Source organism: Bemisia tabaci, chromosome 10 (genome assembly GCF_918797505.1).
Source record: "Bemisia tabaci chromosome 10, PGI_BMITA_v3".
NCBI lineage: Eukaryota > Metazoa > Arthropoda > Insecta > Hemiptera > Aleyrodidae > Bemisia > Bemisia tabaci.
This window is the reverse complement of record NC_092802.1, coordinates 34,324,983-34,341,502: the sequence shown is the minus strand read 5'-3', so window position 1 is coordinate 34,341,502 and position 16,520 is coordinate 34,324,983. Positions and strand designations below refer to the sequence as shown.

The window sequence follows — 16,520 nt, the reverse complement described above, 5'->3', positions numbered from 1 at the left end:
ATGTTGCTTATCTGCTGATTGAAGGAGCACTTCTTGCCGAAATCCATTGCAATAAAATTGAAATAAGTTGCAATCATTCCTTATTGCCTTGAAAACAGTAAATCGACCATGAACCACCTGAATCACGTATCTCGTTTGTGGCTTTTAAAAATCTCCGCTCCTTTTTTTATTTTTTGACAACTCAACATTATTCCTTCAAGTTTTCTAAGAATTTTCTTCGCACGTAAGAGACGAATCATGGAGGTTTTCAACAGTTGCCGTTGAGTAGTTTTCCATGGGAAAAATGAAGTATAGGAAGTCTGCAACGTTGCAAACCGAGGTAGGTACTTGATTAGGGAGTTTCAATGTAGCTATGATCCTTTTTTTACGAAACTGATTATATTGACCTTTTAAACTCGTCATTTACTGACCAAATACTACACCATGTAAAAATATTGCAGCTTCATGGTAAAAAAAAAAAAAAAAATCGCTATTTTATTGCAATGAATCACAATTTTATTTCAATTTTCCATCGCACATAGTACGACTGGGGCCTCACGCCCAAGTAGAACGGTGCATAAAAAATATCGCAATAATTTTGCATTAAGATGCAGCAAAATTGCAATTTTTTCCATGGAATTAAAATAGTTTTACATCATATTGTCAATGAATGCCGATTATGAGACCAATTAATTTAGCTCCATATGTCAGAAAAGTAGGCAAGATGCTATGCAAAAAAAGCTAATGCAATAAATTTCAGTGCCAAAGAATAAGCCTCTTCAATAATTAGTGAATAGACAACATACGGTACAAAATATGCAGCAATAACTTTACCGCTTGATTCCGATTAATTTCAACCTTTGCTGCGTGAATAGCAGAGATTTCAGGAAAAAGCTAGTAAAACATAAAGATACCCAACTAAAAAGTATAGCGGCATTGACGTGTTGCTGTTGATGTAAAGGGTCGGCTGTCAATGCCAGGATAGTCAAAACGCCTTCACTTCTGTGCGTATGCAACATGGACATCCATAGAGCCCGAATAGTTGCATCCAGGCTTGATCCAGGCGCGCATACGGCGATCAACAGCCAACAGCAACAAGAGTGAAAAGAGGTTAGGAAATTGTTTTGTTTTTGTTGTGAGAGTGCCCGAACATTACACATTACTAATAGCATTGTGCAAATGCGGAGAAGAAATAAAAGACTAATCCCAAGTTAGTCAATTGATTTTCAGCTGTTGTCGCAATAAATAATTCTGCCTGTAAGTTTTAGCATTTAAGTATCATTATTATCAAGCACGATTATTTCCATTGTATCCGTTCGTAATTCATCATTTTTTTGCTGGGCATTTTTTTACATAATAAAATAAGTAATAGTACATACCTCAGTAGGTTTACATACGTATGCGATGAATTTACAATATCATTTTCTTATTCGTTTAAGTTCTATTCCTGGAGCCTATAATGGGACGAGCATATGGAGGAACCTTCTGACTGCTTATGTGGGCCAAGTCAACTGCCATTGAGGGAAGATTATCTCTCTAAATAATCGTAGAACTTTTTAGTTCAGGGTTGTCACTCTTACTAAGTAATCCTCCTTAACATTATCGAAAATCATCGCTCTCGACCAGCTCCCAACTCTGCTGTCGGACTGGCCAGAGGTTTGTTTACTTATCTGGAGTCGTAGATCCTAGTGTAAGTAGCATATTTTAATCCAACAAATTTGGAAGAGTCACTTTTGAGTGTCCATCCTAATTTGTAAGCTGAGATAATTTACAATTAATCTTATGGAATTGAGTATCGTGTAATAATCATTAATAGGTATAGAAAAAATCATAGAAAGAAAAGAAAAATGGCTTCATTCTTTCCTTTCTTTTTCAGATAACTTCTAGTTCTTGCCTGCATTCAGCGAAAATGACAAGCATGCCTGAGAAGAGCTTAACAGTTGACACCAAACCGTCTAGAAGGAAAAAAGTCATAAATTATGTAATTTCTGATTCGGAGTCTGATTTAGAAAATGATGTAGAAATGGGGACAAATCCACCGCAAGAGGAGTCTAATACCATCTCTGTAAAACCCACAAGGAAAAGGAAAGTGGTTAAAGAAGAATCTGATGTAGAACTACTGTCAGATGAGGATCCAACTTTTGAACCTTCCACGAAAAAGTTTAAAACAGCAGTGAAAAATGCAAGTAAGTATGATCTTTAAGTATTTTTTTCATTGAGCTAAGGCTCAGATATAAGCTACTGAATTATTTTCAGGTCGTTTAAAATTTTCTAAATACTATTCAAAATATCTAAAACTTTGCGTTGGGACCTGTCACAGCTGTTGACTGCCTGGATATCATCAGCAGCTGATGGAGTTGCTTCATCCCGCCGTTTCAGGTAGGAAAGTGGAGCGACTGCATGTCTGCCTATTTATTCCCATATCAACTTCATCCAGAGGTTTTACAACTAAGAGAGAAAGTCGATCATTTCGACGGTGTAAGTTGTGAATCGCACAACTCGGTTTGCGACGTCGCAGACCTCCTGTCATACCTATTTTCTTTTTTAAACCGAAAACCACTCAACAGCAATTCGTTAAAACTGCCATGATTTTTCTTCTCTGTGCCAAGAAAATTCTGCAAAAACTTCAAGGAATGATGTCAATTTGTTCTTCCTTAAAAAAGTAACATAGAGGCGGAGATTGTCAGACAACGCAAACGAGATACGTGATTGCAGCATTTAGGTGTCAGAAGTCATATTAATTCCCCTTTTTTTGCTGCTGAAGCTGAAAATTACTTTATTTTCTTCCTTCTATCACATATCTACCAATTTCTTGGAAAGTTGATTTGTTTCAAAGAGATGTGCTATTTTAGCTGGAAATTCAAATAAAAAGCACCCATATACGTAGAGGCATGGGTTAACATCAACCGATGTGGCAGAAATTTGACAACGAATATTTTTTGGTCAAATAGATCTAGTCCTAGGGGTAAGACCAAAGTGAATTCTACTTAAACATCTTCCCATGTTCAATAGAGCCTTCCTAGTGAATCACTCGATGTGGGCTGAAAAAAATTGCGGCCTTCTCACAAAGCCTGGGGACATTTAAGGCCTCCTGTCAAAATTTTGTCTTTGCCATTGATCCAGGTTTTTACTACATAGTCATCTGAGCCTTGAATTCTCTTAGCATTATATTTTAATTTTTCTCTTTTGGTTAATAGTACATCATGAATATTCTGTCTTATCAAACTTTGATTTCTGAGCAGACAAAATTAAAAAAGAAGCCAAGTCCTCATGTTCAGGAGCGACTGCCAGTGAACAAAAGCAAAAGCCAAATGTAAAAAAGAAAGGAGAAAATGAAGAAGAAAAGCAACTCAAGTCAGCTACTGTGAAAAAGTTAGCCGATTCGCAGAAAAAGAAGGCAGCACCAAAGTCCGCACACCAGGTAGTCACATTTCTGTCATCTTCCATCTCTAGTTTTCGAATGAAAGAATTAAGTCTAAGGCCTGGCAAGTCGACAGACATCATCGCAAGATGTATTTCTAATGCATATCAGCAAGATCATGGTTTTTTTTTTTTTTTTTTTTTTTTTTTTTTTTTTTTTTTGTGTAAAGAGATACGAGGAGCTGTAAGTTTAATTATAGGTTGCAAGACATTCTTTACCTCTAAGGCAAAAAAGGAAGTTGCCTTAAATGTGGGATTTAAATCCTACTTTTATCAGATATCCATCAGGTAACTGTTATCTTCATCAGATATCGTTATTGGACATCCACTATCAGAAGACCTTTGATTGTCCCAAATTTTCGAAAAGAGTAGAGTCTTAAACTCCACCTCCGGCCTGAGTTATCCTAGAATTCCAATATTATGTCTGGGATTCCAGTCTCCCTTTCTTTGCTTGAATGTGTTTTAAGGGTCTCAAAAATTTGAAACCTTGTCCCCGCAGTTTCTAGGCCCAGTCAACAGTAAATTGAAATGCTGATTATTTATCTACCTCCATCCCAACTTCAATTGATGAATTGATTGTATGGCCTCCTTTTATAATTTGATACCAAAGAAGTGTGGAGGTGGTTTTTTATCATAATTGCTTTTGCCCCTCTGTTATCACTAATGGATGATTTACAAAAGAAAGTGAGAAGGTAAGGTAGGTTTTGAAAAACAAGGTGCGTAATATATGTGTCAGAGTAGCCAAATATTACTGAGATAAAAATCTATTGAATTTGATGACTTAAATTGCTTTTTAGACACATAACCTCCGTTCGAGTCTTGTGCATCGAGTCTAGTTGTTCTCAAACTGTGCTTTTTTAAGGGTTTGAATCAACGAATACTAGAATGTTATCTTTACCTAAATTTTTATCTGGATCTCTTGTGAAGTTTATAGTTGATGGTCGAGGTCTCTATTTTTTCAGCTTCCTATGTACTATTGCTTCGAAGGACATTCCTCAGGTACTCACCTTAGATGAATGGATTTCAAAACTTTTTTCTAGCCTGCACCTATCTCTCGTAAATTCGCATTGACCGAAGAAAATCCTGTTTTTACGGGTAAACTTCTACTCTTGAAAAGCCTCATGTGATTGGAAAAAATAGATGGCATTTGCAACTTCAGCGTTAAAAATCCAATGGGAACCAACCTCTCCGATCCTAGCTAATGAAATTCAATTATTTAATTATTTGTTTTGCAGGACTCTGCTTCATTGTGGCATCCTGCGACAGAAATTGCCTCCCAATTGAATCTTGATTTAGACGTGTCTTTTACCATTACTCGCTTGTTTGAGGAAGGGAACACAATCCCGTTCCTAGCTAGATATCGGCGAAATTTGATTGGAGACTGTGATGCTGAAAAATTGAGATCTGTGAAAGCCATGCATGATTATTTAAAGTATGAAGTATTTATTTATGAGTTTTTTTTTTTTTTTTTTAAAGTTGGTAATTAAAGCTAGTAAATGGTGAATTCAATTGTAATCAAGGATATCCATCAGGAGAGAGATTAGACATTAATTTTAAAGTGATAAGAAAAAAATAGTAATCTAGGAGTTCTTTGATTGGAAGGTGAACTATTTAAATTTTAAATGTAAGAAAAATGCGTGTCTTAACGTTTTGATTCAAGTGTTCATATGATTAGTGTTTCTTTGTGCAATTTATCACCTTGCCTTGCTAGGGGGTTTCAGAATGTATCAATTTTCAAAAATTGTTGCTCCAAGAGCCACAATCATATCTATGAATTTAAAAAAAAGTTGTGTACGAAATTTCATCAGAATCGTTTTATTCGTGTGTGTTTTGATTCTGGTTGAATGGCTGGCCCCTCATATTGTCTGTGCCAATTCTTTCATTCTGTTTTACTTAGAATTTAGTAACACACAATTAACTAAAAACAATCCACAACCACTGAAAAGGCCTAGCTCTGCAAGAACAGAAAATGACGCCAATTCATCATCATCATCTAATTTACTAAGTTTCTGTGAAAGATAATATTGTAAGCAACTTCTTTCATTTTTCAGACAAGTACAAGTTAGAGCTGCAGCTGTTGTCAAACTGATTGAAAAAAAGAATAAACTCCCTCCGGAAACAAGAAATGTCATTTTGAATGCTCGCAGTCTAGAAGAAGTAGAGTTTCTTGTAAGTATATCTGAACAATCTTATGTAGTCTGAAGACGCAGTTCACTTGTTCTTTTAGGAGTTTCGAGGTTTTCCCTAGTTTATTTCTGACATTGGGATGATTGATTGTCTTTTGTCAGTCATTTAGTGTTTATTTCATTATACTTTCTGACATTATAATTGTTTCCCATCATGGGTTTTTTTCAGTATTCACCATACAAAGCTGATGGAAGAGTCACAAAAGCTCAAAAAGCAAGGAAACTTGGGTTAGAGCCATTTGCTGTCGCTGTTCTAGAAGGAACGCCGAATGCAACTTATGAGCATCTCACAAACTTCATCAGACCTGAATTACCCTCCAACAAAGAGGTTCTTGAAGGTGTTCAACACATTATTGCAGATGTCATCAGTAAGAATAAGGCGATAATTGATGAACTAAGGGAATTGTAAGTTTTTTGTGGGTCTTCGATTTGTACAATGTATTTACTATACTTAAAGAATGGACAACCATATTTAAAAAAAAACAGTGATTGAAATAGTAATCTGTATGTATTTAAAGTTGTTCCTTTTGTGTCTATTTTAGTAGCTCTGACAAAAGGTGATCATTGCAGCTTTTTTTAAAAATTCTTACGAACTTTCAAGTATCTTTTTTGCACATGTACCTATGATTACATTGTATTCGAGGTTTGGCGGTGCAAAAATTTATATTAAGTGGGTCCTGAAATACATTTTATCTTGTCTTGGATTAATTTGATCAATGTAATGTCCTATGAAAATCACGCTGAACACATTAGGAAAGACTGAACTCTATACTTTTTCCGAATTTATGGAGTCTGCAACCAGATTTCCTTAGTTACCAGTATTGAAGTTTTCCCCAAGAGAGATGCAAGAAAAACCACTGCACATTCCATGCTTTGACTTTTTTTTTTTTTCTTAGCAGATCGACATTTTAAGTAGTTCTCTCTTCAAACTTCGCTTTTTGAATCTTAAACTTCAACGGTTCTAGCTACAGGTTGGTTTTAAATTGTTGGACGGTTTGTCCCAAACGTTCTTGAAAGCTGATGTACACTATGTAACATGCCTTCATGCTCTAGATAACTCAACTTTGACTTTTTGTAGGCTAAGATCTTTTCCTGGAGGGACATGTGTCTTGTCTAAATTGGGTTTGAGGCTGCTTGTGCCAAAGGAATTTACTAATTATTTTATTTCAGAGTTTGTACCCTCCTAACCTAAGTGATGTATGTTTAGTAATGTTTCCTGTTCTTTTCCTTTTCAGACAAGGTCGTTCTAGAATTTTTATTCAATGCTCCGAAACAAAAAAGACTAAGGACAGTGACAAAAAAGGAAAAGGAAACGTAGATGATCGGGAACGTATTAAATATCAGAATTTTTTCAACTTTAATCGTGATGTTCAGCATGTTCAACCTCATCAGGTATTTAATTTTTGAACAAGTAAAACCAGTAGTATTTACCAGTAATATCCTGAGAAAATTATTAATTATTGAGAATGAAGTGTCAGAGGGTTAAGCTAATACAGGTGAAACAGGGTCTGCGACTTAAGCATCAATGTCTCTGTCCAAGAACAGTAATACAAATAATATTGACAATGAAACTACCAGACCTCGTATTTTTTTTGCGGTGTTCAAAAATCACTGCTCCCATTTTACTGTTTTTTAAAGGAGAACAAATCAATATTATTCCCTGAAGTTTTCACAGAGTTTTTCTTGCTCAGAGTAAGAAAATTATAGAAGTGTTAAAAAATTGACAGAGTTGTATTCCATTTAAAAATAAAGTATGACAGGAAGTCTGTAATGTTGCAAACTGAGATACGTTATCTGGTAGTTTCACCATTGATTTACAAAATCTACATTTATATACACAGGAGACATGAACAGGTGAGCCGAAGCCTGATTTCTAAATCTAAATCTGGCTCTGTCGGCAAGATAAGACAAAACAAAACCCTATCGGTGCTGTGTAATACATTGATCCTCAATGTTTTGTCGTGCTGATATAAATTTCAGCAATGAATTCGCTGAGCTCTGAATACATTTCTTAAACATTGGCCACCAGGGATTAAGTATTTCAGTGAAACTTGTAGGTTTTTTCAAACTTTAAATCTCCAAGAGCGTTTGAAGAGAGTTGCAAAAAAACAAGTGTGTAGCACTTGTAGTAAAATTCTCATTTTCCCAAACCTTAGTTTATGCATGCTGTGTCTCTAATTTGAAATCAGATAATTTTTTAAACAATAATCTGTTGATTGTCCCTCTTTTTTTTTTCAATTTCAGATACTAGCAATCAATAGAGCTGAAAATTTGAAATTTCTGTCGGTCAAGATTGTTCTACCCGATGACTTTTTATGCAATAGGTTGTTCAGGGTTTGTGAAAACATTTGGTTGCGGAATAATACCAGTAATCAGCTAAGGAAAAGTCTCATTAATGACAGTTTCACAGATGCCTATAATCGATTAAGTAAGTTACTTTTAAAGTTACTCAGGCATTTTTCAGGAGTAAATGTACACTTTAATCGATGTTGAGTAATTTTGGAAAGATCTGAGGTGTTGTTTGATTTGTTCTGCACATGTTTTTGATTTAAAGAAATAGGGGGAGATGAAGAAAGCACTTTCTTTCTAGTATCATTAGGAGTATTCTATTTTTTGTCCTAACAGCAGTCTTGTATTCACAAACTTCATTTATCTTGAGTCCAGGCTTGGATAAAGAGAACTGAGATATCCAAGGTCCTAAAATCCTGACACGTAGTCAACATTTTGACAAAAATCCTTTCTATAATCTTTAAAATTCAATCAGTAACAATTCAGTTGTCTGTGGCGCCTTATTCTTTAGTTCTAATGCTTTAATTTTAAAATTCATTCATCTGTTATCAATCTATTTTTTGAAAATGTGAACATTGTGATTCGAAACGCTTGTCCTTATGTATCTTTGTGCGTTCTTGTCTGTACTTCACTTTTCATTTTATGGGCTTTGTAGGAAGCAATCTGTACTCGTGACTAAAATGCCCTATTTTATTTACAGTGGCACCTTATCTGAAGAGGAATGTGAGGTCGAAGTTAAATTTAAAAGCACAGCAAGAAGCCATTGTTGTATTTGCTACCAATTTGAAGAACTTACTCCTCTCACCTCCATTGAGAGGAAAAAAGATTTTAGCGGTAGATCCAGGTAAGGAAATCAGAAGTTGATGTCTTTCAGACTGATACAAAATGTGAATTTGGGTCATAAGTATATTAATGCCCTAGAATTGGCCAACGATCACCAAGCATTTAGTTCTGTGATTATAGAAGATTATGACGTTTTCTAGATGATCAATCTTTGCGATCGGTTTGAAGGAGTTAATTTTCTTGATCATTTCTTGTTTCTGCTCTCATAACTGGGGACCATAAAATATACCCAGTTCCCAGTAAAAAGTAAGGTGAGCCCTCTAAACTTAAGACTAATATGTCAGTTCTTCATAAAAGTGAATTTGCGCCATTTTTGGAATTGGTCCAGTCCTTAAATATGAGTCGTAAATATTTGTTTAGTTTTCCAGCATTTTGGAAACTAAAACATGAGCCCCAAAAACTCATAACTTGATGATACCCAATCATGTGATACTATTTTGAAATCTCTCATTATGCTACCAACGCACCCACAGAATGCGTCTGTACTCTTTGATGGGATTGTTTATTTTCAAGTAATGAATTTGCTAATATCTCACTTATGAGCCACTTTGCATTCTCATCATGTCGTCCTGAAGTTTTTTCTGGAGGACTTGCAACATAAGGAGTTGATAGGACATCATTGTTTGATTGAGTGTTTTAAGTGTCAGAGACATCTGCTCCAAGAGGATTGAGACCCATCATGCACAAACTCTTCTCTCCGCAAATTTAAACAAGATTTTTTCATTGTCATTCTAAGAAACCGCAGAAATTAGGCTAATTATATGTAGCAGTTGGCATGAAACAATCAAAGCCGTCAATCTTAAATCATATAAATATAGGTTGTATAAAATTTGATAAGTCTTTAGTTATACCCAATTGATTTCTTCTTTTGGCTTCGTATCGAGAAATAATCCCAGCTTTATCTTCAAGTGTTGATTAACAAAATCCTTAATGTGTTGTTTTCCTTGCAGGTTTTACTCATGGTTGCAAATTTGCATTCATTGATGCCACTGGAGCAGTTCTGCATTTGGAAACATTGTATCTAAATAATCGTAATGGGAAACAAGCATTAAATGATAGTGATGTTAGGAAATTAAGAAAATTAATGGTAGAGTTCAAGTAAGTAAAAAAATCCTAATTACATATTCATGCGGAAAACCCCAACCTCCTCCCTCCTTCTTTCATGAGAAAGTGAGCTGTATCTAAAGTTCACATGTGGAAATTTTCTCCAATTCAAGGAAGACATGTCTTCTCATTTTTAGAAATTCTTTACTAATTTGAAGATTATTTTTTCCCTCCCTAACGCATTTGAGATTGCGATAGAAGGCTTCTCTTAATCAACTATTTATTTTGGCCTGTTTTACGATATGGATTCAATACTAATTTGTTTTGTCCGGAGAGGTACTATTTAGTAGTTACCGACAGTTATGAAAATGCTTGTCTCCGGTGGGGTGTTTCAATATCTTCTTTCCTTTTTTTATTCTTTGAAAGGAGACCAAACCAACTTCATTGCATTCATGGCCTGAAATTTTCACCGAATATTCTTCATATAGAGGAGAAAAATCACGGAAGTTTCTAAGGAATACGCTCAGTAGTGCTCCATGTAGAAAATAAAGAATGGCAGGAAGTCTGAAATGATGTAAACCGAGACAATATATTTCTGCAGTTTCACTATCGTTATGCACCACCGAATTTGATGTCGTTAGGCACTAAATTTCAGGCATATGTTTTAAGTTGTTTTAACACACGCATTAAGACTTTTCATTAATAAATCTTATCATTAGTTTTTGTGGTAGTCATTTTTGCAAGATACTTCCTCGTTCCCTCTTCTTCTTACTACCTCTTCAAATAATGGTGTGTATTTTTCAACAGCTGTGATACTGTAGGAATAGGTAATGGTAAAGGATGTCGGGAAATTGAAGCTCATCTGGGCAAGCTTATCAAAGAAGGTTTCTTCGCACCAGAGCTAGATGTAAGCTACACCATAGTCAACGAGCAAGGTGCCTCAATTTACAGCGTTAGTGAAGAAGCAAAACAAGAATTTCCAGACACGGATCCAAATTTAGTCAGTGCAGGTTTGTTATCAGTTTTTTTCAAGCTCTGTTTTTTATATGGTCAGTACGTACGTCCATTTTTATTCTACAAACTTCAGAAGTCTATGGTTTTAATTACAATTTGCTCTTCTACAAAAATTACCATTTCCATAAAGTCCAATTCACACGGTTTAGCTTCTCATTCAACTTTTCTCCTGCTATTCTTGAAAACTTGGTTGATACTGACAAAAAAACACAGCAAGTTGAAATGAAATCTTCCAATCGACATTAGCTGATACTGTATCTTCAACTAAAAGCTGACGGAGATACCTCAACTCCATTTGACGATATCACTTGGCAACAGCAATTTAATGAAATTCTGTCGCCCTTAGTTTTCTATTTCGTGGATGAAAAGTTAAACCATGTAAATTGGGCTTTAGTCGCTCACAAAGTCTTTTTTTGTACCATTGTATTCCATGAATGTTCTCCCCAATATTTTTCAATTTTAAAATTCTTTTTTCTCCATTTTTTCTTCATTTTTTTCAACTTGGCTGCCGACTTTTTAGCAAAATTTCACCGATTCTGGTTGGCCCAAATTTGAATAGAGCAATTAAGTCAATGAGGTGTCACTAATACACTTACTGAGCATTCTCTTCAGAAATATTACCGCTGAATAATGATATAAGCTCCTTCTCGCTGTCAGAAAAACTGAAACTGCATAGACTTACATGGTTGTAGACGAACTTACCTTTCTTCATTTTTAAATTCTGTTAAAAATGCCCTAATAAATCCCTAGATCCTAAGATTCCACATTTATTTTCTTCCAGTTTCAATCGGTAGAAGACTACAGGATCCGTTAAGTGAGCTGGTCAAAATTGAGCCGAAACATCTCGGTGTAGGCATGTACCAGTTGGATGTGAATGACAAACTTTTGGAATCGACCCTGAATGAAATTGTCATTGAGTGTGTCAGTTTTGTAGGTGTGGATATCAACACTGCATCAATAGCTGTCCTTAGGTAAGATTAAATGTCTAAATTTGGTGAACTATGCTCAGTCAAAATGAATGGGCTTGTAATCAAACCTTCAGCAAGGACGAAGGAAATCTTTGTTCAGATATCATGTTTTGAAGAGCACTCTACTAATCTCATCTTTAGTGGAACTTTATTCGCAGCCAAATTTTTTCATATGTATGAGAAACGATGCACCCCAAATGATCAAATCCAAATTATTACTCAAGCGTTGGCACCCGTATGACAGAATTGCTTCATCATTTCAGCTTAATTGTTCAAATGCAAGCACAAAAAGGGTGTCTCCAAAAAATAATTTGAGTGGAAAAGATTAAATTTTACAAGAATATGTTCTCCTCTAGTTCTTGATCATAATTTCCCTTGGTGTACTGAAAAATCCTTTGTTTTCAGCTCAGCTGTTAATTTAGAATGTCTAATAAAAACATTGATTTTTTGTAGGAAATTATCAGGTCTAAATCAGGCGAGAGCTAGTGAAATTATCGAATGGCGGAAAAAGAATGGAACATTTTTAAATCGCTGCATGTTGAAGGAGGTCAAAGGTATTGGCGACAAAACTTTTGAACAGTGTGCAGGCTTTATTCGGATTGTTCCACAAACAGCAAAATCAGATGGGTAAGTTACCATAATTTTTTCGAGAAGAGTACCTTTATTTCTAACGCAACTTTTTTTTAAGTTTTCATAAAAGTATGTTGAGCCATGAGTTTTCATCCAAAAGAAGAAATCCACGGAAAATTCTCAAAATAATATGTCAGGCATATTTTCAGATTTTAAATAAGCTCCAGGTTTTAAGGACTGACCCACCTTTTTTTGGATGTATAGTGTAACAAACCCTTTTAATGTCATTATTTTGGAATTATTAGAAGATAATCGCACTCAGTTGGATCGCATCTAGCAGAAAGGAACTAGCGCAGTCACAGTATTTTCAAAATCATGCAACTTTCTTTTTTCTTTTAAAAATACTCAATACATGTGCAGTATTGAAATTTAAAAAATTATTTCCCGTTTAAATTAACAAATTTTTGGTGGGAGGAAAAAGCTATTTACTATTCTGTGAGATTTTTTTAGAAAATTATGAAGAAGCAACATTTTTACAACTCTGTAATCAAGCTGCTTCCTTTTTGCTATTTGCGATCCAGCTAATCTGCATGACAAATCCAGGGGTGTAGAAAATGCCAGATCTTGCAATCTTAGGATGAAGAAAAGGGCAAATTTTGGGTCATGAAGCATTTTTGAAGAATGTCTTTTCCATTTTTTTTTTATCCTAGCACTTAGGGAAATAGAACATTTCGCCAAAAGCTGGCATTTTGCCATAAAATCAAACTTTTGGACATGAAATAAATCAGAACTAAGGCTGCAAGGCAAAAATGCCAGTTTGCAGCAGACGGTGAGCATTTCGTAACTTTTTAGTTCAGATTCCAATTTGGGTTGAACTCTACAGTTCTACCAGTTAGACTACATTTTGCGATTAGGAACTACAACTTTTGGCTTGTCTGTAAAAACACTTATGTGCATAGGGGAAATTAATGGCATATATCGAAGGCGTAAGTCTGCAATCACATATCTCGTTTGGGGTGTCTGAAAATCTCTGTCTCTATGTTATTTTTTTAAAGGAGAACAAATTGACATCATTCCTTGAAGTTTAAGCAGAATTTTCTTTGCATAGAGAAGAAAAATCACGGCAGTTTTAAAGAATTGCTGGTGAGAAGTTTTTCGTCTGAAAAATAAAGTATGACAGGAAGTCTGCGATGTCACAAACTAAGTAATGTGATTGCTGACCTACACCGTCGACATGTTGTTTCCATACTGAATCAGAAATTGTAGTCCCTAATTGCAGTTCAGTTGTTCTTCCAAAGTCCTCTCGCTGCTTCCTTTGCCCCTTGCTTTATCTTGTAGCTTTCAAAACTTATTGCTGTTAAATATACAGTATTCTCCCGCTATAACAACTCTTATTATAACGAAAATCTCGCTTTTGCAAAGGAATCCCCCGGTCCCTTGCTGATTCATTATAGCAAGAGAATACTGTATTGCTTAAGTTAATCCGATTATTTTTTTTTTCAGGCCTAAAGGAGGAAAATTAGCTAAGAGTGATCATAAATTAAACCCATTGGACCAAACGCTAATCCACCCTGAGTCGTATCCAGTAGCCCATAAATTTTGCAAGCAGTTAAGTCTAAATCTTGAGGATCTTGGTACAGACAGATTCATCCAGGAAGTTAAAAATGCTGTATCAAAGATAAATATAAAAGACACCGCGGAAAAGTTGGGTGCAGATGTGAAAAACGTCGAACTTATCATCACAGGGCTGACAAAACCATTAGATCACGATCTTCGGGCTGAATTTGCCACGCCATTATTCAAGAAAGGACTCATGTCCATGGAAGATTTAACTGCAGGCACTATTTTGACTGGTAAGTTCCACCTGATATTTTATAACTGAAGCATCAAGAAAAAAGAGAAATGAAGTGGTCATACGCAGAAAATGAACATCTCAATTGCAGTGATCAAAAATTGTATTTTTCAAGGAAGGATGAACTGTGTCAGTATTGGAATTTTCAAAGAATATTTTTCATGCACAAAAGAAAAGAACTAAGAGTTTCTAACAAGTAACATTGATGAATTTTCTAATGATTGGATTTTTAAATAAGGAAAGGCTACTATGTGCCTAAGTCTCCTTTCTCTTGCTCCTTCTGTTCCCAATGGCAAACGAACGGTGAGCAGGGATAAGAAAAGTTCTCAGCTTTCCCACTTTGAAAACCCCTCTCCCTAAATTGTTCAAAGTCATAATCTTTTTTTGCTCGTAATGTACGAATGACTACAAATTTTTGAAAAACTTATGATTTTTACTGCAATTTTGCACCAAAAACTTGATATTCATGCTGATTTTGGCTCTCTCATTTTTAAAGTCTAATATAGGGAGTTCCCATTTTTGCTCCTGAGCATACACGACCCACAAGTAGTGGGGTTGAGGATTTTTGTAGTCCTGACAGTAAGAAAACTACAGCAAATCATTTGATTCTATAAAGTTTAAATTCACAATGCTACTTTTTTAAAAAAGATATTGAAAAATTGAAACAATACGCATTATAAATTGATGGTCTGATAATTAGGGTTCTACCATGTATTTTTTGTTTTTTATTTTTAAAGTTTTTTATTTTTTCTCCTACTAGGCCGGATTACCAATGTGACCAGTTTTGGTTCATTTGTCGATATCGGAGTCAATCAAGATGGTCTAATTCACATCAGTAAATACTCTGGTTTTTCACCTCAACTGGGCAACCGTGTCGAAGTTAAAGTTGAAAATGTTGACGTGGCAAGGAAAAGAATTTCTCTCCTTCTAGTGCGGATTTTGTGAGTTGAGTGACAGTACTTTTTTCCTCATTTCTTTTCACTGATACTCATAATGTGTCTCACTGCTGACTGATGAAGTGTCAATTCCTTTTCAAAATGGACTGATGATGTTAATGATTTAAAACTTAGTCTAATGTATACCCTATCATTATTTTGTTAAAAGTTATCTAGCCTAAAGAAATTTAGTTCGTAAAAATAAAAGCAACCAAGCCTTAAATGTTGAAAAGTTGACTTATTGGCTCTTTATCGTTCAATTTATTTTTATTAGCTCGTCTTATTTAAATTGTCCGATGTGATATTCCAAATTTGTTTATTGGATTCTCTGTGTCCCTATTTATTGTAAAATGTATTTATGCCACCAAGTTCCTTGCATTAAGTTATAATAATGCTTTTAACTAGTCTTTGATTAAAGGCTACCTATCTCTTTTTCTATTGTTCTTCATGTACGATGTAATTTCCTAGAACTCCAAGGATTTTTTTTCTTTCTTTCATAAATATTGAATAAAAACACAGAGCTCATACATTAGGTTTTTTTTTATATTCTTGTAGTTACAAAAGAATTAAAAGTTCTGTCCATCCTTAATTCCATACACATCAGAGAATAGAGGAGAGCATTTTTCTGTGATTTTATAAAACAATATTAAGCTATCAATTTTGTATCATATGTTTAAAATATTCGAGCCCCTTATTTTGTATTCCAGAATAGTTTAAGTACCTGAGCAACAAAAAACGTTTCATTAACTTTGTTCAATATTTGGTGTGATTCTTGTTCAAGGTACCTGTCAGTATATCTTTGTAATTCCATTGATTGTAGAGACAAGTATTTTTGGCCCAAAAAGGATTTAAGTATTCGCATTTTGCCTTGTAGAAGAATTTTTAAAGAGAAGAAGACTATTTTTGAAAAATATTCATGTACTGACTTGTTTTGTTGTTTGGAAGTATTCAGAAAAGGAAATTGTTATTAGAAATTTTTGCAGAAGGAAATTAATTGCAAATAAAAGTCTCATAACAATTAATTGGCTGTATTTTGCTGAAAAAAAGCCTACTCATTTTTCATCCCTAGTCCTAATTTTCTTCTTTTTTTGTAAAGTTACCTCTGTATACAACTTTCCTCCATTGAAAGGAAAATTAAAATAAAGACGTATTTCATTAATTTTCATCGCATTTATTTTTCCTCCAATTTTTATATTGGAACCCCAGGAGTAGATCCCATCCCATGTAGCTCGATGCAACATTGCAACAAATATATTCAGATAAAATTGTGATTGAATTCTGCAAAATTGCAATATTTTTACATCATTTGGTTAATAAATGCCAATTTTAAACAATCATCCAAGATGAGTTTCATGTATCAGGAAGATAGGAATTTGCAACGCAAAAAAAAAAATAAAAAAGACTGGAGCTGAATGAGCTG

The 16,520-nt window shown here is 34.7% G+C and overlaps 1 protein-coding gene across 2 annotated transcripts; it reads left to right on the top strand.

Annotated features, from left to right (window-relative positions):
• Positions 1 to 1,081: 1,081 nt before the first annotated feature.
• Positions 1,082 to 16,259, top strand: LOC109037545 (S1 RNA-binding domain-containing protein 1). 2 transcript variants are annotated; one of them, XM_072304952.1, is made up of 15 exons: positions 1,082 to 1,236; positions 1,856 to 2,165; positions 3,222 to 3,400; positions 4,635 to 4,831; positions 5,451 to 5,568; positions 5,755 to 5,990; positions 6,821 to 6,977; positions 7,830 to 8,013; positions 8,575 to 8,718; positions 9,668 to 9,815; positions 10,569 to 10,771; positions 11,557 to 11,746; positions 12,197 to 12,370; positions 13,817 to 14,166; positions 14,926 to 16,259. In XM_072304952.1, exons 2-15 carry the CDS (start codon positions 1,889 to 1,891, stop codon positions 15,108 to 15,110), a joined length of 2,742 nt encoding a protein of 913 aa, XP_072161053.1. In that variant the 5' UTR covers positions 1,082 to 1,236; positions 1,856 to 1,888; the 3' UTR covers positions 15,111 to 16,259. The 2 variants fall into 2 exon arrangements, with proteins under 2 accessions (XP_072161053.1, XP_072161054.1); XM_072304953.1 differs by lacking the exons at positions 1,082 to 1,236; positions 1,856 to 2,165; positions 3,222 to 3,400 and adding an exon at positions 4,112 to 4,398.
• Positions 16,260 to 16,520: the final 261 nt, after the last annotated feature.

Excerpts from the sequence above, each read along its gene's own strand:
- LOC109037545 (XM_072304952.1), top strand. The coding sequence starts at position 1,889 with ATGACAAGCATGCCTGAGAAGAGCTTAACAGTTGACACCAAACCGTCT. Across the intron at positions 2,166-3,221 it reads AACAGCAGTGAAAAATGCAA|ACAAAATTAAAAAAGAAGCC; the intron begins GTAAGTATGATC and ends ATTTCTGAGCAG. Across the intron at positions 8,014-8,574 it reads AGATGCCTATAATCGATTAA|TGGCACCTTATCTGAAGAGG; the intron begins GTAAGTTACTTT and ends TTTTATTTACAG.